This window comes from Balaenoptera ricei, chromosome 1 (assembly GCF_028023285.1).
Source record: "Balaenoptera ricei isolate mBalRic1 chromosome 1, mBalRic1.hap2, whole genome shotgun sequence".
In the NCBI taxonomy this organism is placed as follows: domain Eukaryota; kingdom Metazoa; phylum Chordata; class Mammalia; order Artiodactyla; family Balaenopteridae; genus Balaenoptera; species Balaenoptera ricei.
The window spans coordinates 8,522,830-8,544,613 of record NC_082639.1 but is presented as its reverse complement, the minus strand read 5'-3'; the positions used below and the strand labels follow the sequence as shown (position 1 = coordinate 8,544,613).

Below are 21,784 nucleotides of genomic sequence, written 5' to 3'. Positions count from 1 at the left end.
CTGAGGGTTCTATCAGATTTTTAAAAATATTTTATTGAAATATAGTTGATTTACAATGTTTTCTGCTGTACAGCAAAGTGATTCAGTTATACCTATATATACATTCTTTTTCATATTCTTTTCCATTATGGTTTATCACGGGATCTGTCACATTTTTTTAAACTGTAATTTTTGCTATGCTAGTGTCCAGGGTACCACAGTGTTTTAAACACATGCTAAAGTTTTACTAGCCTGAAACAATTCCCCATAAGCCTGATTTCCCCCAGGGCAGTATATTGATAGTGAAGTAAGCAGTGGTTTGAGATTACTTCATTTGAATTGTTTTTTGGAGTAGTCAGGCGAGTAGTTTTTCTAAGGCTTATTAGACTTTTAATTACAGTTGGCCAAGGAGAGCTAAGACTTGAGTTGAAAAAATATGAATCTTCTTGAAAAGCCCAGCCATCTCTCAGCATCACACCCCGGTCCTCCATCCTACGGGGTCCTCACCCTGTGTTCTAGGGTGTTCCGTCGGGAGAGGGTTGGCCCAGGTGCCTGTGAACAGCGGTTCCTGTCCCCTGAGGTTGGGCCCCATGCCGAGTGGCTCCCTGTGCCTTTGTCCCGCTGCAGATCGATGCCTTCCAGCACATGCAGCACTTTGTTCAGACCATGCAGCAGCAAGCCCAGCACGCCATCGCCAGCGAGGACCAGCAGCACAAGCAGGAGCTGCACAAGCTTATGGCCCGGTGAGCGCCCCGCGGCCCGGCCCGTCGCGCCAGCCCGGCCCTGCCGGCAGCCTCTGCTGCCAGGGCCATGTTCAGGGCTCCCGGGGCAGCCGCTTGCCGACGTCTCCCTCACCTCTTCCAGTAGGGGTCCCAGGCAGCCATTGAATCACGCCACTCCAAAATCTCTGCCACTTACTTTCCCAGGATCCAGCAGCCCAGGAGCACCTGCGTGCTGTTCTCCTGGTGTCTGGCTTTCGAGTTTGATATGCTGCTACTGCCAGATATGTTGCTAATTTGATGTGTGACTTTAGATAAGTTACTTAACCTCTCTGTGCCTCGGTTTCCTCATGATGTGCAAAGGGGATAGTGAGAGTGCCTTTTTCCTAGGGTGGAATAAAATGGTGTGAGGATTAATGGAAAGAATACATCAAGCCTTCAGCACAGAACCTGGAATAGCGTAGCAACCAGTAAAACGTTAGCTGTTAATTTTATCATATCAACAGTGGAGGAGAAGGAAAAAGTAAGGGAGCAGCCATATAGCAATCAAAAGAAAAATTGCTCTCAGCAGCTACCACCCACCATAATGAATTTGGGGGAGGTAGGTCCATTCAGACCTCCGTGTGCCAGGTACCTGGTTTATGCTAGCATTGTAAGACAGAGGGCAAGAAGAAGAGACCATCCCTTAAAAGAACTGATCCCCAAAGCCCGTCTTTTTCCTTCCACGTGGCTTAAGAATTCTGACGGTTCCCTCATGTTGCTTCCTGAGAGGAGGAATAAATATCAGGGAGGCTTTTGTGCTCCCACGATGTAACTCATTGTTCTCCTTGGAAGGGCTCTTCTGAGGAGGGAGCAACCTGGGGGCTTGTTTCTCTGTTTTCAGATGTTTCCTGAAACTCGGGGAGTGGCAGCTGAACCTGCAGGGCATCAACGAGAGCACGATCCCCAAAGTCCTGCAGTATTATAGCGCCGCCACGGAGCACGACCGCAGCTGGTACAAGGTAACCAGAGACGGGCACCTCCCGCTGCCTCCTCCAGACGCCTGCCTGTGCACCCCAGTGGCTCGTGCTTTACAGCAAGGCCTTGGTGGCCTGGTCTGATACCGCGAATTGGCTTCTTTGAGTGCTGGGAGCCAGTTTGTTAGAGGCCCTTTCCACGTCTAATTGATAGATTCTTTGACTTGAAAAAGACTTATTATACCGTGAGTGTGTGCGTGGCTCTGGGGATGCTGTTGTCTTACAGACTCTTAGCGGCTTGTTTTCCTAGAGCATCTGGACACATGGTTAGTCTCTGGAACTTTTATCTTCCCTTGGGTCATCTGTTCCTTCCCAGCTTCTTTCTGATTCCCATCCCTTTCTGCTCCTCATCTAAGAACTGAACTTTCTGTTTTTATTGGAAAGCTCTGGGTAACATCCTGTTATATCATAGGAAATTTTTCAAGAAGATAAACAGAATTAGAAAATGTATAAAAGATGTGATTGACTGGGAGAGGACTGAGTCTTGGGCGTATACGTCTTTGGTGAGAGCACACATTCTCATGTTTTTCTCTCTTCTCTGAGGGGCCTCCTGGTAAGAGCTACGTGGTGTGGCAGGTGTCCTCCATTTCTCTCCGGTGTCTCCTTAACCGGCTGATAGTGTGAATTAATCCCTCTGGGATCCAAACCTGCATCTGGAGACCACAGAAACATCTACGACGAAATTCTTATGCTGCTTTCAGCATGCTTCAGTCTGATCTGAAAAATGCTCATTTTGTGAAAGCAGCAGTAGTTATTCTCTCTAGGACAGCTTCAGTCTGAGGCTGGAAGAATATGTCCAGTGAACCCTTGGTTAGTTGGAACCTTACTAATTAGAACTATGTCCTAACCAGATTACTTTTCTTCATTCAGCTTTTCAGAAAGAAACAAATCACAAGTAAAAAACTGGCTCCGGGACTTTTAGTTTTAGTTTTTTCCTAGCATGGGCCCTTTTGGGTCTATACTGTCTTCTACCATCAGTGGTGTATGTTAGTCCCATGTGCGTGCAGAACTCTTTCTGTCTTGTTCAGCGGGACCCCCAGCTCATAGTACATATATAAGAGGTATTTGTCGAATAAACAAAAGTATGGGAAAACTGAACCTGGGTCATTGTAGGATTCTTATTCATCAAATAGAGGTTGATTATGATCAATCTACTCTGCTTAGCTGGGGAAATGGACACTTCCATGTTAAAGAAAGGTTTTTAGCAAGGGATGCAAAGGAATTTACTGATTATCCAGAAAGTCCAACTATGAGTAGATTTTTTTTTTTTTTTTTGGCTGTGATGGGTCTTTGTTGCTGCACGCAGGCTTTCTCTAGTTGCAGTGAGCGGGGGCCACTCTTCGTTGCGGTGCGCGGACTTCTCATTGCGGTGGCTTCTCTTGTTGCGGAGCACGGGCTCTAGAGCGCAGGCTCAGTAGCTGTGGCTCGTGGGCTCAGTAGTTGTGGCTCGCGGGCTCAGTGGTTGTGGCGCACGGGCTTAGCTGCTCCGCGGCATGTGGGATCTTCCTGGACCAGGGCTCGAACCCGTGTCCCCTGCACTGGCAGAGGATTCTTAACCACTGCACCACCAGGGAAGCCCAATGAGTGGATTATTTAATATCCTCCTATCACTGCAAACTTACCAGGTCCCAAATCAAACTCTCCCTCATGCTCTGTACACCAGGCAATGCTATGCCATAGTGTCACTGCAGCTCAAAGCCTCTGAGGTGTGAATGCTTAGCACCAGAGGCTTCTTCTGGCAAGCAGTCGCTGAGCACTGGCTCTGACAGGCCCCAAGCCAGGTGCGAGGGACGAACGATGACCAAGAGTCACCCTCCGTGGTGGTCCTGTGCTCTCAGTGTGTCCCCTTCCCCACTGTCCTCTGGCCTGGTTAAGACCTTCACCCGCACCCCCTGAACCTGTGCCCTCTTAAATAATCTGTTTGATATCTGCTGCCAAAGGAATGTTTGAAGCCCAGCTTTTAACTCAGCTTTAAAAACTCCCATTTCCTACAGACTGAGATGGGACGTCCGTGGTCTCACATGCCAGCCGCTCCGTGGTCTGAGCCTGCCGCTCTGCTGGGCTCCCCCTCTCTGCTCTCCTGCGTGTGCCCTAAGCTTCAGTCACATCTGTCTGCTTGTTTCCTGTGAACTGTGCCGTGCTTGCCCAGCCTGCATCTCTGTCCCTGTTCCTCCTCTGCCAGGACGCCCTCCCTGCTGCCCTCTTGTGCCGTCCTTGCCCATCTAAGGCTGCTCAAGACCCACCCCAGTCTCTCCTCTGTGACGCCTTGCCCGCCCGTCCCTGGCGTTCCCGTTGTCTGTCTCTCGTTGCCCCGGTCGTGTTCTGCCTGTCTTTAGGTTTTTGAGTGACCTACCCTACTAGATTAACAGGTCCCTGAGGTAAGGCCCATAGCTTATTCCTCCTCATGTGCCCCCACCCCGCTCACGGCACTCATCACAGCCCCCGATACAGCAGATGCACCACAAAATGAATGAATTTAGTAAAATGCCCCATTCCCCAGTGTTCCTTGAGGTGAGGATTTGCTCTACTGACCACTGAGAAGAAAGGGCGGCCCGCACTCTTCCTCAGCTGTGGCCTCACGCCCCTCAAGGCCCTTGGTGCCTGAGCTTCCTGCCCCTGCTGATGTCACAGCCCCGATGTCTGTCCTCTCGTCCCCGCCCCCAGGCCTGGCACGCGTGGGCTGTGATGAACTTCGAGGCTGTGCTCCACTACAAACATCAGAACCAAGCCCGCGATGAGAAGAAGAAACTGCGTCACGCCAGCGGGGCCAACATCACCAACGTGGCCACTGCCGCCACCACGGCGGCCACGGCCACTGCCACCAGCACCGAGGGTAGTAACAGCGAGAGCGAGGCTGAGAGCACTGAGAACAGCCCTACCCCATCTCCTCTGCAGAAGAAGGTCACTGAGGTACCCTTCCTTCCTCCCCCATCACGGACTGGCCCAGGCGCCAGGCGCTCTGAGGGATGGAGGCTGATAGCAGCCCGAGGCCCTGCTCTGAAGCTCTGGTGGAAGCCAGAAAACATGGTTTGCCGTCGGCATTGTTTGAGACAGTACTTTTGTTTATATATTTGGGTTTGGGGAACTGACGTAGCCCCTGTGCTGAAGAATGAGGTCCTCGTCATGCTTCCCATGTGACTGAGCTCATCTCCTAATGCTCTGCACCGGTGTGAAGGCAGCCTGCACATCTTCGGGCCCACTCTGAGCACAGAGCCCGGCAGAGTCCATCCCCTGTCTTTTTCTCTCCCCTTCCACCTCCCCTGAGGCTGTCGGTTCAGGGCCTGGAGCAGCTGACCAGCCCAGAGATCAGCATGTTCAGGGCCTTAGCCCCACCTCCTCTGCCACCCTGTTCAGGAAGCCACTGTTAGCCCAAGATAGTAACAGTTACGGCACCATTGCCATTACTGAGTGCTTGCTCTGTGCCAGGTGCTGATCTAAAGGCTTTCTGTGTATTAGCTGATTTAATCCTCATAACCACTCTTTGAAGTGGATACTATTTAGTATGCTGTTATGCCCATTTTACAGATGAGAAGGCTGAGGCAAGAGTGTCACTAACATACGTGTGTTCCAACAGGATTTGTCCAAAACCCTCTTGATGTACACCGTCCCTGCTGTCCAGGGCTTCTTCCGATCCATCTCTTTGTCACGAGGCAACAACCTCCAGGACACGCTCAGGTATCAGGGAAAGGAAGGGAAGCCCTGGTGGGCCATGTGGATGGCAGGTCACAGAAGTCACACATAAAGTCCTCTTTCCCTACCCACCCCGATGAGCACGTCCCAGAGTCGCAGCTGACCAGGCCCCACCTGTGCGGGTGAAATGTGCAAAGAGGAGGGAGCAGTGGCCCAAGGACTGCCCGTGTGTGGCTTGTTATGTAGGAAGAAGAAACCCAGCTGTTTCTCACAATATCGCTGAAATTCCTTCAGCTTTTGGAGGCAACTCTGAGAGGCCTAAACAAATGGCACAGGCCAGCCAGTCCAGAGGCTCTAGGTGACCAGCCCTCCTGCGTTTGGGGGTCTCCACCGGCTACGTGCCAGGTTTCCAAGTTGCTGCTGTGCCACAGGCGACTCTTTCTGCACATGCAAAGCTTATGCATGGGCTCGTCTATTAGAGTTATGAGCTGATGCCATGGTGACCCCTCTGTGTTACCTGGAATGAAATAATCATTCACTTGGAATGATCTTCCTGTGTTTGGCCGAGCACCGCTGGCCATCCCCACCCACCCACCCCCAAGCAGTCCCAAGACCAAACACATTGGAGAGCCACTGATCTGGAATTCTGCCAGTTCTCTTCCCAAGAGTCTTGAAGATGAAAAAACAGACAAAAGCTGGTAAATTAAATTTTCTATGACTTTCATTTTTCTTTTCCAGAGTCCTCACCTTATGGTTTGATTATGGTCACTGGCCAGATGTAAACGAAGCCTTAGTGGAAGGGGTGAAAGCGATCCAGATTGACACTTGGTTACAGGTGAGGACACTTGGTTACAGGTGAGGGTACTTGGTTACAAGTGAGGACACTTGGTTACAGGTGAGGACACTTGGTTATAGGTGAGGCTGCTTGGTTACAGGTGATGACACTTGGTTACAGGTGAGGCTACTTGGTTATAGGTGAGGACAATTGGTCATGGGTAAGGGTACTTGGTTACAGGAGAGGGTACTTGGTTACAGGTGAGGGTACTTGGTTACAGGTAGGGATACTTGGTTACAGGTGAGGTACTTGGTTACAGGTGAGGACACTTGGTTACAGGAGAGGACACTTGGCTACGGATGGGGATGGGTCAGATCTTGCTCCTCGTCTGTCTCCTCTTAGAATCATACACTGTAGAGAGTAGCAAGGAAGCATGTGCTGTACAGTGGTGAGGAAGTAGGGATCGACCCCAAGGTCAAGACTCCATATTTTCTTCAGTTCCTTTTAGAGAACTGAAGAGAATGAACCATTTCCAAGCCCAACAGCATCTACCAAACAAGTCATAAGAGCTGTTCGTGGCTCAGAAGAATAACTGGAGTTGTTTCCACATCTCATGCTGCACACTGTGTCTTTCTGAATATCAGGTTATACCTCAGCTCATTGCGAGAATTGATACGCCGAGGCCCTTGGTGGGACGTCTCATTCACCAGCTTCTCACAGACATTGGTCGGTACCACCCCCAGGTACGTGGAGACCCCGGGCAGTTTCTCGTCTAACTGCTGACCTTCTGATTTGGTGGTCAGCCTTTCCTAAAGCTGCTCCAGAGATACAAGTGCAACTGGGAGCTAAGCGTCCTGTCCTGCCCCCAGGAGGGCCTGCCCAGCTGGCAGGCTCTGGGACCCAGGGGCCTTCCGGGAAAGAAAGAACCCCCGCCAAGATGGTATAGCCCCTGCCTGGTAGACTCAGACGAGTGTCGGTATCATATTCTTGTCATCCTCCTTTCACACGAGTTTGCAAACGTTCCTTCTGTATTTGCTTCAGGCCCTCATCTACCCACTGACGGTGGCTTCTAAGTCTACCACCACGGCCCGTCACAATGCGGCCAACAAGATTCTGAAGAACATGTGCGAGCACAGTAACACCTTGGTGCAACAGGCCATGATGGTGAGTCAGGGCCGGGGCGGATTTCACGGCCTCTGGTCACCGAGCAAAGGTCTTGAGTGGGATTTTCTTTCTTCCTCATGACAGGGCTGCGTACTCCCTCTGGCTGCCAGAAAGAGTACCTTCTGTTTCTCCGAGACAGGCCTTCCTGAGCTTAGCTTATCCTTGGTGCTTCCCTCCTTCCCCTTTCTGATCCAGGTGAGTGAGGAGCTGATCCGAGTGGCCATTCTGTGGCATGAGATGTGGCACGAAGGCCTGGAAGAGGCATCTCGCTTGTACTTTGGGGAGAGGAACGTGAAAGGCATGTTCGAGGTGCTGGAGCCGCTGCATGCTATGATGGAGCGGGGACCCCAGACTCTGAAGGAAACATCCTTTAACCAGGTATGGGACGAAAAAGTGTCAACTGGCGGGACTCCAGAGGCTTTTGCAGACGCCTTTCCCTCTAACCTCTTTACTGACTTGAAGAAAATGTATTCTGATGGAGGGAAGTCATAGGATATAAAACACCAGAAATTTATTTGTCACTAAGTTACAAGAACCCTCCCGAAACTTTAATTGGAAAACTATGGGATTCCTCACGAGGCCATCTCGTCTCTCTTCCAAACTTACTTTACCTGAGAAGCCATCCTGAGGATGGGACTTTGGGGCTGGAATACTGCCGAGCTTCCCGGCTGAGCGATCCAGGCCAGTGCCTTCTGGCCAGGGTGCGCTCCCGAGGAGTTCTGCTGTCTGCTTGGGGACTCAGCCTCGGGGCTTAGTCAACACAAATGACAACTTGCAGATTTCCCCTGCATTCCCTCTCAGGCGTATGGTCGAGATTTAATGGAGGCCCAGGAGTGGTGCAGGAAGTACATGAAATCAGGGAATGTCAAGGACCTCACCCAAGCCTGGGACCTCTATTACCACGTGTTCAGACGAATCTCAAAGCAGCTGCCTCAGGTAGGATCTTGAGGCTCCAGCAGGGTTAACAGTCATTATAGTCCTTTCTGTTTTATTGTCTGTGAACAGTCTAACACTAACCCCCCAGCACCTGGTTCCACGTCTACCTGCAGACTTTGGGACAAGTCATCGCTATTGGCAACCCATTGAAAAATACTTAAATGGCATTTAAATTCCTCCCTGAGGCAGAAAACTAAACCCTGTGGTAATTGTTCACAGCTCACATCCTTAGAGCTGCAATACGTGTCCCCAAAACTTCTGATGTGCCGGGACCTGGAATTGGCTGTGCCGGGAACATACGACCCCAACCAGCCGATCATTCGCATTCAGTCCATTGCACCATCTCTACAAGTCATCACATCCAAGCAGAGGCCCCGGAAGCTGACGCTTATGGGTAAGGACCGTCGTGCGGACCTGAGACTCGGGTAAGGACCCAAGTCTCCCTCCCACCCTGGCGGACCCCTCCCCCTCCTGAAACGACTGCTTGCTGTCCGCACGACTAATCTTACTCCCGTTCATTGAGAGCCTTCATTGAGAGCCGAGTAGGGAAAAGTGGGTTTCTCCTTACTGCCTCCTCCCTGGGGCCCCTCGTTGATTCATACAGCTGTGCTTACTTAAGTGAAGCGTAACACTCCCGCCCGCCCCCGGAACAGGTGGAAGGGAGCTGTGAAGGCCTGCGATGTGGAGGATGGGTGGGTGGGCAGCTGTCAGGGAGCTGATGAGGCAAGAAGGAGGCCCCGGATGCAAGCACGGCAGGTGACAGGCCACGTCGAAGGAAGGGCACCGGGCTTGAGTGTCCTTGTTTACTCTCACGTTCTCTCTTTGTGGGAAATGCTGTGTGAAGTGAACAGACTGAAGTAGAAATCAGTTCTAACAGTGAGGTTTGTTACCTAGCGGGGTGGTTTCGGGAGGCCTGAGTGCGCTGCTGGCACTCTCGGCTCTCTTGCCTTTAACAGTGCTCGTGTTTTTTAAACAGTGATTATTCACCGGCAGCAGCGAATGGTGGTCCATGGGTTATTGTCTGTCTGTGGGCTGGCCTTTTCTAATACTAAAACACGTGTTGGTCAGCTTTCAGCAGCGTCTAATTAAAGAGACTTTACCGAAGGACTGTTTTCGGAGGTGTGGCTGAGTTAAGAGAGCCGGTAGTGTGAAGTTAGTACTCACCCCCAACCTCCAGCCTGAAGAGGGCACAGAGCCCGGCAAGGGCTGTAACCTGGAAAGAGAGGCCGTCCCCTAGAAGCCGTGGCTCAGACAGTGGGAGGGAGCTATTTCCAGAACCGTAGCCTGGCCAGTTGTCAGGGGCAAGGACCCTGACCTCTCCCTCTTCCCACCCTCTGGCCTCCTGCCGCTGCCCCCATTGGCCAGGCACACAGGGGAGCCCAGGGGATGTGGTCTCTAGGGGTCAGGCTTCTCGGGTCAGAGCAGGACAGAGAAGGACAGAAAGTGGGTTGGGGAGGGGACATGTAGAGTGACCATCTTTGTGCAGACTTGTTCCTGGCCCTCAAAGACAGAGTTTTTTAAAAATTTTACTTACGTTGATTTGAACAACATCTCATTGGGGGACCATTAACAGGAGGGCCATTCTTTTCATCTGTTCTAGGGAGTGTTTCTTCTGTTTGTAGGGACAGTATGACTGGGTAAGTTATGTGTCCACAGACTTGTGAATGCAGTGATGGTCCACCAGCCAGTGGGATTGAGACCCTCTGATCCTCGCTGACTGCTCCCCCCATTCTTTACAGGCAGCAACGGGCACGAGTTTGTCTTCCTCCTGAAGGGCCATGAAGATCTGCGGCAGGACGAGCGAGTGATGCAGCTCTTCGGCCTGGTCAACACCCTTCTGGCCAATGACCCAACATCTCTTCGGAAAAACCTCAGGTATTCAGGATGCCGTGAAAATGGCACTGATTTGAGAAATCTTCTAGTTATTTCTTAACATCTCTCCAGGTATCATGTACCTTTGCCAAATAAATAATTACATACCTGACAGGAAGTCATCAATAGCCAAGGTGTCAAAGAGAAAAATTCTCCAGGGTTTTAGAGTATTCTCATGGGAAATGTGTTTGATAACCTCCAGAGGATTCAGAAAGGAACACTTTGTGGCCTTTAGACTGGAGATTCCACAAATTCAATGTGTTCTACCCTTACAGGATGACAGCCCTGCTGAGCCCTTCCTGTCCTCAGTCTTCTCTTACTCCTCTTTCTGTTAAGAACATAGATATTAAGTGGGGAGGTTATTTTAGGCTTAGAAATCATCACAGGATTGTTCCCCCAAAGGAGTGAGTTTGTTAGACAGCTTGGGAAGGCTGATGGTGCCTTCACACCATCAGACCCCTGACTCTGTGTGATGCTTTATCCTTCACACAACGTCCCTCATCACACACCCCACTATAGCCGTGTGCCGGCAGGTTCATTAAAACCAGTTTGCATGTGCCGTGAGTGGATCAAAGTTCTACTCTGTTTTCTGCTCAATGACCCTGCTTCCCATGGGTTTTAGCATCCAGAGATATGCTGTCATTCCCTTATCAACCAATTCGGGCCTCATCGGCTGGGTCCCCCACTGTGACACGCTGCACGCCCTCATCCGGGACTACAGGGAGAAAAAGAAGATCCTTCTCAACATCGAGCATCGCATCATGCTGCGGGTACGTGATGAGTCTGCCAGGCCCAACCCTTTAATGTCTCGGAGGCAAAACTCACAAGTCAGGGAATCTGTACAAAGCTGCTTTTCTCGTTCTCCTATACGTGTCCATCACTGAAAAATCTATTTGAGGGAATTAGCTGTTGATGAAGGATTAATGATGTGAGTCCTAAAGCAGATAACCTTCTCTAAGAAACAGAAGGACCCTAAAGCCCAGAAATTAGGTTTCCATCACCCTCCGTGAGACTGGACAGCATTATTTATCAGGCAACATGTATCTACTGAATACTAATAATGTATACAGAGCACTGACTGGCCACATGGGGAAATAATGCTTAGTAGGCGTGTGAGCGAGGAGAACGAGAATCGTTTGTTACCCAAAACCTTGAACCTTCCAGTGTTCTCGTTCATACCGGTAGGCTGGTACTGAGGCAAGGCCCGTTTTACCCTTACGCCCTGGCACTTCCTGTGGTCATTGGGTTAGAGTGGCCACTGCTTTTCCTTGTTTCCCTTCTCCTTTTGGCGGTGGTGGGGAAATCAGAACCCAGCCCTGCCTGGCCGCAGAGCCTTGTTTCTTCCTGGGTGTGAGCTGCCTGTCGCAGGCCGCTCCCTCACAACCCTTGTGTCCTGGTGCAGATGGCTCCGGACTACGACCACCTGACTCTGATGCAGAAGGTTGAGGTGTTTGAGCACGCTGTCAACAACACGGCTGGGGACGACCTGGCCAAGCTGCTGTGGCTGAAGAGCCCCAGCTCCGAGGTACGGCACCCCCCCACCCCCCCCAACTCATGCCGCTGCTTTTGGTGCACCCCCTCTGGTCAGGAATGGTTTTCTTGTTTGTTCCTGTGCACCTGGTGGACGAGTCTCTGTAATGATTAGCTGTGGACGATGGGCAGTCTTTGAGAGCAGAAATTGAATGGGCGAGCCACGCAGTCTAGCAGTAGTTAGTAGTTTCAAGTTTCAACCATTGCTTTACGATAGTATATTATTAAGGCTGTTAAATCTTTTTTGTATGTATTATAAATTTCCTATTTATTTGGTTTTTCAATTTTGTTAACAGTATGTTTCTCGGTTTGAAATTTTTGTCTTGTTTTGGTTTTGATGTGCATTTTTAAATGTTAGAAGTTAATAGATTTTTAATCCTTTTCTTTAAAGTCTACCTTTGGCTTTATATTTAGAAAGTCTCCTCCTCAGATTACATATCTTTTCTTGTACTAATTATAAGATTTGTGATGTGATATGATACTGCTGTATGATAAATATAAAAGATGTTAAGAGAGTAAATTACATAAGTTCTTATCACAAGGAAAAAAAAAAAGATTTGTGTTTACATTTAAATCCTTAACCCAAGTTGGAATTTAAAGTTAGGGCATAAATTTTATTTTTTTAAGATGATAAGCAATATTTTAGTATTACCAAATCATCCATCCTTTCACCACTGTTTAAAAGAGTCAATTTTTATTATATACTAAATTCTTATATGCCTTTGGATTTCTTTCTAGAATTTCTATTTCATTGATCTTTCTGCCTGTTTCTCCTCAAGTATCCCACTGTTAATACAAGTCTCTTCTCATTGGCTATTTACATATAATTTTTTTCCAGATAAATTTTGGGATCATTTTGTCAAGGTCCCCCAAAAACGTGCCAATGAATTTTTATTGAAATTACATTAAGTGTATTAAATAATCTGGGAGGATATTACATCTTTTCAATCTTAAGTGGATATCCTTAAATGGGTATTTTCATTTACTCAAGTCTTTATATTTCTAAGCAAAGTTTAATTTATTTATTCATCTAAGTTCTGTACATTTCTAATTAAGTTTATTCTGAGCATAGTTTATCTTTGTAATTATGAATGTGATTTTGGTTCCCTTATATGTTCTAACTGGTTATTGATGGACGATAAGCAAACAACTGACTGGGGTATAATTATGTTGAAACAAGTTAGTTTCCAGAGCCTTGGTTCACGTGTGCTCCTGTGTTCTAGGTGTGGTTTGATCGAAGAACCAATTACACCCGCTCTTTAGCGGTCATGTCCATGGTTGGGTATATTTTGGGCCTGGGCGATAGGTGAGTGAATTTGTTTCTTTGAGTCTTGTTTCTTGAATGGCTTCATTTTGTAGCCATTGTAGTTTTCTTGAATGGCTTCATTTTGTCTTCAGTGAGATTTATGACCATTTGGTAAATATTTGTATTTTGTACTTTAGGCGTTTTTTGGGGCATCAACCTTAGTCCCCTATTTATTGTCCATGCCAACAGAACAACACATCAAACTAAAGAGAAGAAAAACCATAGTTCAAGGGTACTACTTTCTCCATAGGTTGGTTTAATGTATTAAAACCCGTATTAAATCCAGTTGATTTTATTGATTCAATAAACATTTATCAATCACCACCATGCTAAGATAAATAATTCTATTTCCTTAATTGAAACCAACCAAAGTAGATCCTTCTGATATTCCTACATAATAAATTTCATCCTAGTGTACTGACTGAAAAAGTAGTTTAGCAATGTTCAGAAATTCAAAACAAAAAAACCCAAAAAAAACTAGTATTCCAACGTCTACTGTTCTTCTCCTGAGATCATGTTTCATGCAATTATTTGAGAGTGAAAAAAATTTTATCCCACAGAAATAATAAATTCCTGTTTTTAAAAAACTCAGAGGGACTTCCCTGGTGGTCCACTGCTTAAGACTCCATGCTCCCAATGCAGGGGGCATGGTTCAATCCGTGGTCAGGGAACTAAGATCCAAAAAAAAAAAAACTTAGTAAAACACCTGTTGAATTGGCTCAGGGGCTTAGGGAGATGAGACCCTATGATAGGTGCCAAGTAGCGAAGATAGAGCCTTGTCACTCTGAGATGCCAGCGCTGCCAGAAACCATTTATTCTGTGACCAAAGACCTTGGGAAAGCAAATTGTCTCGGTATCATGGGGCAACTTGTGATTCACACAGATAAATTCTCATTTGAGCCCTAGGGCAGGGGTCGGCAAACTTTTTCTGTAAAGGGCCAGATAATAAATATTTTAGGCTTCGCTGGCCATACGATCTCCGTCACAACTACTCATCTCTGCTGCTGTAGCGTAAAAGCAGCCTGAAACAATATATAAACAAATGAGTGTGGCTGTGTTCCGGTAAAACTTTACTTACAAAAGTTGGATGGGTGCTGCTAGATTTTGCCTGAGTGCTGTAGTTTGCCAGCCCCTGGCCTAGAGTCTCACAGACTTGGGGATTTGTTCATCTGTGCTGCTCTCTTGACCTCCCCCGGTCTCTCTTCTGTTTCTCAAAGACACCCATCCAACCTGATGCTGGACCGGCTGAGCGGGAAGATCCTGCACATTGACTTTGGGGACTGCTTTGAGGTGAACACGCGTTCCAGAACACCACGTAACCTCACCTTCCCGGATGACCACTTTCTACCCCCCTCCAACCATTTAGGCAAACTTAAGCCCAAAATGCAGTATCCTCACCCCTGCCTCTCCTACCAAAGTGACAGAAAATCAATCTAACAAATGAAATCCATGCTCTTTGATACTTGCCATAATTGGACTCAGAAAAGGTGGGTGGGGGGCACGGTTCACAACCCTCCTTTGTTTGTTCTTTTCTTTTCGGCCACTCCACGCGGCATGTGGGATCTTGGTTTGCCGACCAGGGAATCAAACCCACGCCCCCTGCATTGGAAGCGTGGAATCTTAACCACTGGACCACCAGGGAAGTCCTTTTTAATTTTTTTTTTTAAGTTTCTTTTTTTTTTTTTTTTTTTTTGGATGTGGACCATTTTTAAAGTCTTTGTTGAATTTGTTACAATATTGCTTCTGGGTTTTTTTTTTTTTTTTGATGTTTTGGTTTTTTGGACGCAAGGCATGTGGGATTTAGTTCCCTACCAGGGATCAAACCCGTACCCCCTGCACTGGAAAGCGAAGTCTTAGCCACTTAGCCAGGAAGTCCCCACACACCCTCTTTAAGTGGAGGAATCCCTTATCCTCGACGTGGCCTGCTGGTCAAAGGCCTGGGCATGATGCACACTTGTCTTTTTCTTTTTTTCTCTCTTTTTCTCCCTCTCTCTTTCCTCTCCCTCTCTCTCCCCACCCTCCCTCTCCCCCTCTCTCCCTCTCCCCCACCCTCTCTTTTTTATTTTTAGTTGTCTATTCGATCCCAGTGACAAGACCCGTCACTGAACTCAAGCTGCTTCCTTTCTGTGCTCTAATTGAAGTCGGTGCTGGTGATGCAAAGGAAAGCCACCTGCCTGCCCCTGGCTTCAGCTGAGGAAAACAGTCTAACCAGTGGACTTGGTTTTTCCCTTTATTATCCTTAGGTTGCTATGACCAGAGAGAAATTCCCAGAGAAGATTCCATTTAGACTAACAAGAATGTTGACCAATGCTATGGAGGTGAGTGGATATTGGTAACGAGCTGATTTGAAGTGGGACCAATACAGTTCCAACCCTCTCTGAGGACAGACTTCCTTCCTTGTTGGATCTCCAGTTCCCCAAATGCCCAGGTTATTCTGTAGTCGTTTCCTGGTATTTTCCGTTGTGTTAGAAATGATCAGTCTTTGAAAGTCTTACCAACCTTTGCTCCAGACCTTGTTTCATATGAATCACAGTCCTGACCTGACCCTTTGCTCTGAAGACATTCCCAGCCTGGCCCATCAGTCACGGGCTAAGTCTTCTTCCTGCGTGGAGGTGACACGCCCTCTTGACTGCCTGACTTGTGGTTGTAAGGCCTTCAGGGGCCAGTGTCAGTGACCTCTGTGGTGAATGGCTCTGGCCCGCCTGCAGGTCACGGGCCTGGATGGCAACTACAGAATCACATGCCACACGGTGATGGAAGTGCTTCGGGAGCACAAGGACAGCGTCATGGCCGTGCTGGAAGCCTTCGTCTACGACCCCTTGCTGAACTGGAGGCTGATGGACAGTGAGTCTTAGCAAGTGCCCGGGAACTGGGGTCCGCGCCCTCCCAGAGTGGGGGCGTCTGGCGCGTTCCACTTCACGGTCCCGTCCCCCTTCAAGCGCGGGGCCCAGGACACATTACTAGGCTGCTGCATTACATTTTCACAAAGCAGCTCTGGTGGCTGGAAATGAATTTCAAGTGTTTTTATTAACTAAGACAGAAAACTCGTCATCAGTTTAGATACTAACTGAAACCTTTTTCAGGGTAAATTAAGTGCTCTCATGATTTTTGTTTAGGTTTCATGTTAAGTAGCAGATGGAATTTTGACAGGAGATGCAAGCAGTTGTGGTATCTCAGCAATATCTCAGTCTATTCTTTTTTCCTACCTCCTTAGAAGGTGTTTACTAATAAGAGGCGTCTTTTCCACTGTGCTTGTCATACTTTCACCTTGTTGTCTGGTTTACATAGTCTGAATCCAGCTCAACCATATAAAGTGTCCCTCAGGATGGGATACCTGTGCTAACATCTACCCGTTTCTCCCGAGCAGTACGTCTTTGGTTCTCTCTTAGGGGTTATAGCTTTTGGGAAAATTATATTTTTATGATTATAAGAAAATATATCAATCAAGTTTTTTTCAAGTCAAAGTTTGAAGCACTTTTTAATCCTCCCTTTATTTCTTTCCCTAGCAAATACCAAAGGCAACAAGCGATCACGAACGAGGACAGATTCCTACTCTGCTGGCCAGTCAGTAGGTGGGCGCATCCCCTGAAGGGTTGCAGATTCTGTCCTTTTCTGTCCATAGTGTTTCTAGAAGAGGGTGAGCTTTGTCACTGCCTTTAGGAAGCATGACTTAAAGTAGTAAGCACCTAACGTGTGTTTTATTTAATGCCTCTCAGGAAGGAGTGGGTAGCTAAAGCTCAGAAATTTTGATCAAACTATCCAATCTTAATCTGTCTGTAAAAACATAATTAAAAGTATGTCTGAATATTAGCCTGTATTTAGCCTGCCCTTTAATGGTGCCTGGGTTGTGATAATTACTAGCTATAATACCTTAATCCTAAAGCTTTGTTAATAGCTCAGAAATAGGAAGATGGAAGCAGCAGAAATGTACTCACACTGCTGCCTGAGGAGCTGGGAAACCACATGAAACATTGTTTCCAAGAATGTGGTCCACAGAACAGGGTTCCAAGAAGATAATGTCCTTCCAAGAGCCAGAACAGGGTCAGCGTATTAAATGCTCTGAGACATCTCAAAGTAAAGCTGTTTAACTTTGTTTACCCTTGCCCTTTGCTCCCTACCCTCAGCCCAACCCTTTGACCCCCACATCTAACAACATCCTACACAGTCATCCTTTGGGAAGTACTGTCAGGGTGTATAATAGTAAAATATTCTCTACAAATACTTACGGAACATTTGCAACTAGTTACTTAGCTAAGCCAAATAGTGTTTAGAGGTGCAAAAAGAATGTGAGATACCGAGAATGCCCTGAAGAAGCACACAATCCCATTATGGAATTGACCAGAGTATATATGAAAAAATAAAGAGAACAGTGCACTGCACAGGTACCACATGATTTGGTTGGTAACAGAGGGATGGTGGGCCTTAGAAAGGAGATACCACTCTGAACTGCAGTGGTTTAGGGAGATCGTGGGCTGGTGGAATTTAAGCTGAGCCTTACTGGATGTATGGAATCTGGATGTGTAGAAAGGAAGAGAGTGTTCTCGGCAGGAAATTGGGATCCTGGATTGGTATCATCTATGAATAGCTTGGACTCTACACTGCATACCGTAAATACCTGAATCACCCACGGTGTCTGGGGGGCCTCATACAGATGACTGGCCTCACCCAAATTACATGAAACTTACTGGTTTAACTCTCAGGGTCCACCTCCTTAATACATTATTGCAGAGGGGAATTAGGACAGCCTGTTCTGGTGGCACTAGGTGCTGGTGGACCTGGTTGTTTTTATGTGGCTTAAAAGTTAAGTTCCAGGGACTTCCCTGGTGGCGCAGTGGTTAAGAATCCACCTGCCAATGCAGGGGACACAGATTCAAGCCCTGGTCCGGGAAGATCCCACATGCCGCGGAGCAACTAAGCCCGTGCACTACAACTACTGAGCCTGTGCTCTAGAGCCCGTGAGCCACAACTGCTGAGCCCGCGTGCCCCAACTACTGAAGCCCGCACGCCTAGAGCCCGTGCTTCTCAACAAGAGAAGCCACTGCAGTGAGAAGCCCTTGCACCGCAACAAAGAGTAGCCCCCGCTCGCCGCAACTAGAGAAAGCCTGCGTGCAGCAACGAAGACCCAACACAGCCATAAATAAATAAATAAATAAATTTATTTTTTTTTAAAAATGAAGTTCCAGGGACTCATTAATAAAAGTATTATTATTACTAGCTTCAGTTTGAAGGCCTGTGATGTCCAAGGACAATGTGTAAATAACTTCATAGTTCTGATTCTAGACTGCTCTCCTGAAGGCCACAATCATTGGAGGGTGACCCGACCCTAAAGCTTGTGGACTTTTTCTCCCCAGAATTGATGTATAAATTCCTCCAAGGAATAACATTCCAGTCATGTGTGTGACCCATTGAAAACTGATTTTCTTTATGTCATTCCCAGTTTTTGTCCAACCAAATTTTGTTACCGGATCTTTGACTCGTGATCCTATTCTGTATGTCAGAACATTTTATTAATGCTGTATGTTTGCAAATTCATGCTTTGCAGATTTTAAAACTTTTTTTTTTTTTGGCTGCGCCATGCAGCTTGTGGGATCTCAGGTCCCTGACCAGGGACTGAACCCGGGCCACAGCAGTGAAGGCGCCGAATCCTAAACACTAGACCACCCAGGAACTCACTAAGAACTTTTAAATACATGAAGAGTAACATAACACTTCTCTGTCCTTTCCCCTCTGAGATAGGTAGGGCAGGTGTTAAAGGGAATATAGTACATGAAGAATTAGAGCTAATACCTTGAAACAGTGGCTTCTTGGTGTTTGAATTTTCTGCTAACTGATTTTTTTCCTCCTAGAAATTTTGGATGGTGTGGAACTTGGGGAACCAGCCCATAAGAAAACGGGGACCACAGTGCCAGAATCTATTCATTCTTTCAGTAAGTCCAACCTCTGAGGAATTGCACCAGTGACTAGCTCATTAAGAAAATAGCAGCTGTGTGCACCATGATGAGGGTCAGTAAGAGGAAGCAACAAAACTGCCTTTGAGCAGAAAAGATCCTGTGAATTTCTCATTATATTCTGAGGACAAAGATAGACAAAGAAGAATTACTCAACATTTACAAAGTGAATATTTGAGAAAAACAGGGGCATCCATTGAACCTGTTGTGATGATCCAATCTTACTGTTATTTCTACTTTTGTATATTCCAGTTGGAGACGGTTTGGTGAAACCAGAGGCCCTAAATAAGAAAGCTATTCAAATTATTAACAGAGTTCGAGATAAGCTCACTGGTGAGTGTGTGTATGTGTTTACTTGAAAGGGACATAAAATCTCCTTTAGTGGGTGGTTGGCCCAGTTTCCAGTGGTGTTGGTGCCTAAACTTTGACCCTATGCCGCTAACTGGAGTGTCTCTGAGGCCATCAGTTAAGGACCCTCTCTGATTCTCTAATGACCAATAAACTTTAAGTAATGCTGTTAACCTTGTTTTAACAGTGAAGTTTAACAGTAAAGTTCTGTTGGGTCCAGAGTCAGCCAAATTCAGGAAAAACTTTTTTTATTATTATGGCTTGATATTAGAGCAAATGTGACCACTTGATTCATTGCCCATCTGTACTCAGGTAGCTGTTATGGAGTGGAGAACATGGAAGGGGAGAAACACATACTTTTGAACAGGAGACATGTCACATTAACCAGATGGTGTGACTTGGGGGTGGGAGGCGGGGAAGCCAAAGACCCCTCAGAAGGCGGTGAGGATGAACTGAGACCTGGGAGGCCCAGCACTGAGCATAGGGCCTGGCACATAAGCTTTGTCATCAAGGCACATTGGTTTATTGAGCACCCACAAGTGCTAGATGCTGAAGAAACGGTGTTGGTAAAAACAGGCAGCTTCCCTGCCTTCGTGGGGCTTAGAATCTAAAGAGGAATACTGTTGCGAGTGGAAGAGAGAGACTGGGGTTATGATGCCAATAACAGGGAATTTAAGTTCAGGAGTTCAGGACAAGCTTTCCTCAGCAAACTACCCATGAGCTTAAAATCTGAAAGAGGAGATGATTAGGGCAGATTGTTCCAGGTAAAGGAAACAGCGTGTGCAAAGGCCCTGGGGTAGGAGGGAGTATAGCAAGAAAAAAGGTCCGAAAGCCTGCCGGTCTTAACTGCCCCAGAGAAAGGTGGGAGGAGCACAATGCAAAATGTTTTGACTCTGGGTAGGCCAGGGCCAGATCATACAGGACCTTATATTTTTATCCTATGTCTTATGGGCAGTGGGAAACCACTGAAAGGTTTTAAGGGGTTGGAGGGCCTGGGCAGGTTTGCATTGTGAAATCCTGCCTGCTCTGCCTACGGGAGGAGCAGGGGCTAAGGGGAGGAAGCAGTTGCCACAGTCATGCAGGCTGGACAGTTGATTAGACAAGGGCGGCAGCGGAGGTGGATTCAATAGCCGTTTAGAAGGTAAAAGCCAAAGGATTGATGATGGGGCATGAGGGGCGGGGCGGGATCAAGTGTGGCTCCAAGTCTCTGGTGACCTTCTGAGAGCTGGGATGAGCCTGACAGCCAGACTAAAGCAACTGAAGAGAATGTGAAGTGAGAGGGAGAAGCGAGGGAACGGAGACAAGTGTGAAAACTGTTGAGAAGTTTGGCTGTGCAGGGAGGAGCGAGGATGAAGCTGGAGAAGGAGCAGTTGGAGAGGCTTTTTTTTCCTTCAGTAGGAGAGGAACGTGTTTACAAAAAAAGCGAGAACGTGAGGGGGAGAGTTTGACGATATGAGTGAGAGGCAGGAGAGTCGATGTAAGGCTCCTAAGAAAGCAGCAGGCGGTGGAGCAAAGTGCAGGTGATCTCGGCCTTAAAGGGGAGGAGGGACAGCTCTGTGGGGTAACAGGAAGGAAGGAGAGGAAGCCAGCACCTTGAACACTGCCCGACACACTGTGCACGCAGCGAGTCCATTACATCGTAGAGGGGGAGATGAGGGCACTGACGAGGGTGAGGAGCCAGAGGAGAGGTGTGGACGTTCAGGAGAGTAGAGGGCTTGGAGTGGCCCTTGCGGAGATGGGAAGGCACGTTGCCCGAGAAGCAGCACAAGCCGGCCAGGCAGCACCAAGTGCCCGAGTGAGGCGGGAGAGTATGAATGTGTGGTGAAAGCAGGCGGCCCTGCGGGAGGAAAGACTCGAAGGGGAGGCTAGAAGGATCGAAAAGAACCGGGTTCCTCGGCTACTTGCCCAACTCAGGGATGATTATGGCCTAGAGGAAGGAGTCTTCGTAAGCCCATCGGCCAGATCTTCGCCACTCCTGAACTCAGCCGACCGTGGCACTTTACCCTCCAGGACCGAGTGTGTATTAAGAGGAGACTGGTGTTTATCCAAGTCACGTGGAGGAGAATTTAAAATCCAACTGTTGTCTAGCCTTTATATTCATGTATGAGGAGGAACTGATTTGGGCCGCAGGGACAGTTAAGCCAAACAGGGGGCAAGGAGGGATAACCGGGTGCAGACTGGATGCTTTGTTTCTCCTGTCCTAGGTCGGGACTTCTCTCACGATGAAACGCTGGATGTCCCAACACAAGTTGAGCTGCTCATCAAACAGGCAACATCCCATGAAAACCTCTGCCAGTGCTACATCGGCTGGTGAGTGGCCTGTCAAAGCACCTGTTCAGATAAGCAGTCAGGACCCTACCCTGTGCCCCAAACCCAGAGTCACAGAAGAAGATTTGGGTGGGGGGGGGGAGAAATGCGGATGTGTATTTGGAAGGCAAACACCAAAATAAATTAAAATTACATTTTATAGTGGTTTAGAAGAATAGGTGAGGCCCCCTTATTTGGGGGGTGGGGAGGTTCTTTGGGGATTTTTGCTGTCAATTCAGAGATACTGGAAGGGC

General features: G+C 47.8%; 1 protein-coding gene across 4 annotated transcripts in view; it reads left to right on the top strand.

The window, feature by feature from the left end:
• Positions 1-21,784, top strand: part of MTOR (mechanistic target of rapamycin kinase) — a 125,420-nt gene that overhangs the window by 102,311 nt on the left and 1,325 nt on the right. For all 4 annotated transcript variants that reach the window (XM_059912940.1, XM_059912948.1, XM_059912954.1 and 1 more), the window contains 21 exons: positions 607-722; positions 1,582-1,699; positions 4,379-4,624; positions 5,289-5,389; positions 6,083-6,179; positions 6,764-6,862; positions 7,161-7,283; positions 7,479-7,661; positions 8,085-8,219; positions 8,439-8,613; positions 9,959-10,094; positions 10,714-10,861; positions 11,494-11,616; positions 12,845-12,927; positions 14,145-14,217; positions 15,171-15,245; positions 15,636-15,771; positions 16,434-16,499; positions 18,774-18,854; positions 19,128-19,208; positions 21,428-21,533. In XM_059912940.1, coding sequence (XP_059768923.1) covers positions 607-722; positions 1,582-1,699; positions 4,379-4,624; positions 5,289-5,389; positions 6,083-6,179; positions 6,764-6,862; positions 7,161-7,283; positions 7,479-7,661; positions 8,085-8,219; positions 8,439-8,613; positions 9,959-10,094; positions 10,714-10,861; positions 11,494-11,616; positions 12,845-12,927; positions 14,145-14,217; positions 15,171-15,245; positions 15,636-15,771; positions 16,434-16,499; positions 18,774-18,854; positions 19,128-19,208; positions 21,428-21,533 — 2,501 coding nt within the window. The remainder of the gene's footprint in view (positions 1-606; positions 723-1,581; positions 1,700-4,378; positions 4,625-5,288; positions 5,390-6,082; positions 6,180-6,763; positions 6,863-7,160; positions 7,284-7,478; positions 7,662-8,084; positions 8,220-8,438; positions 8,614-9,958; positions 10,095-10,713; positions 10,862-11,493; positions 11,617-12,844; positions 12,928-14,144; positions 14,218-15,170; positions 15,246-15,635; positions 15,772-16,433; positions 16,500-18,773; positions 18,855-19,127; positions 19,209-21,427; positions 21,534-21,784) is intronic.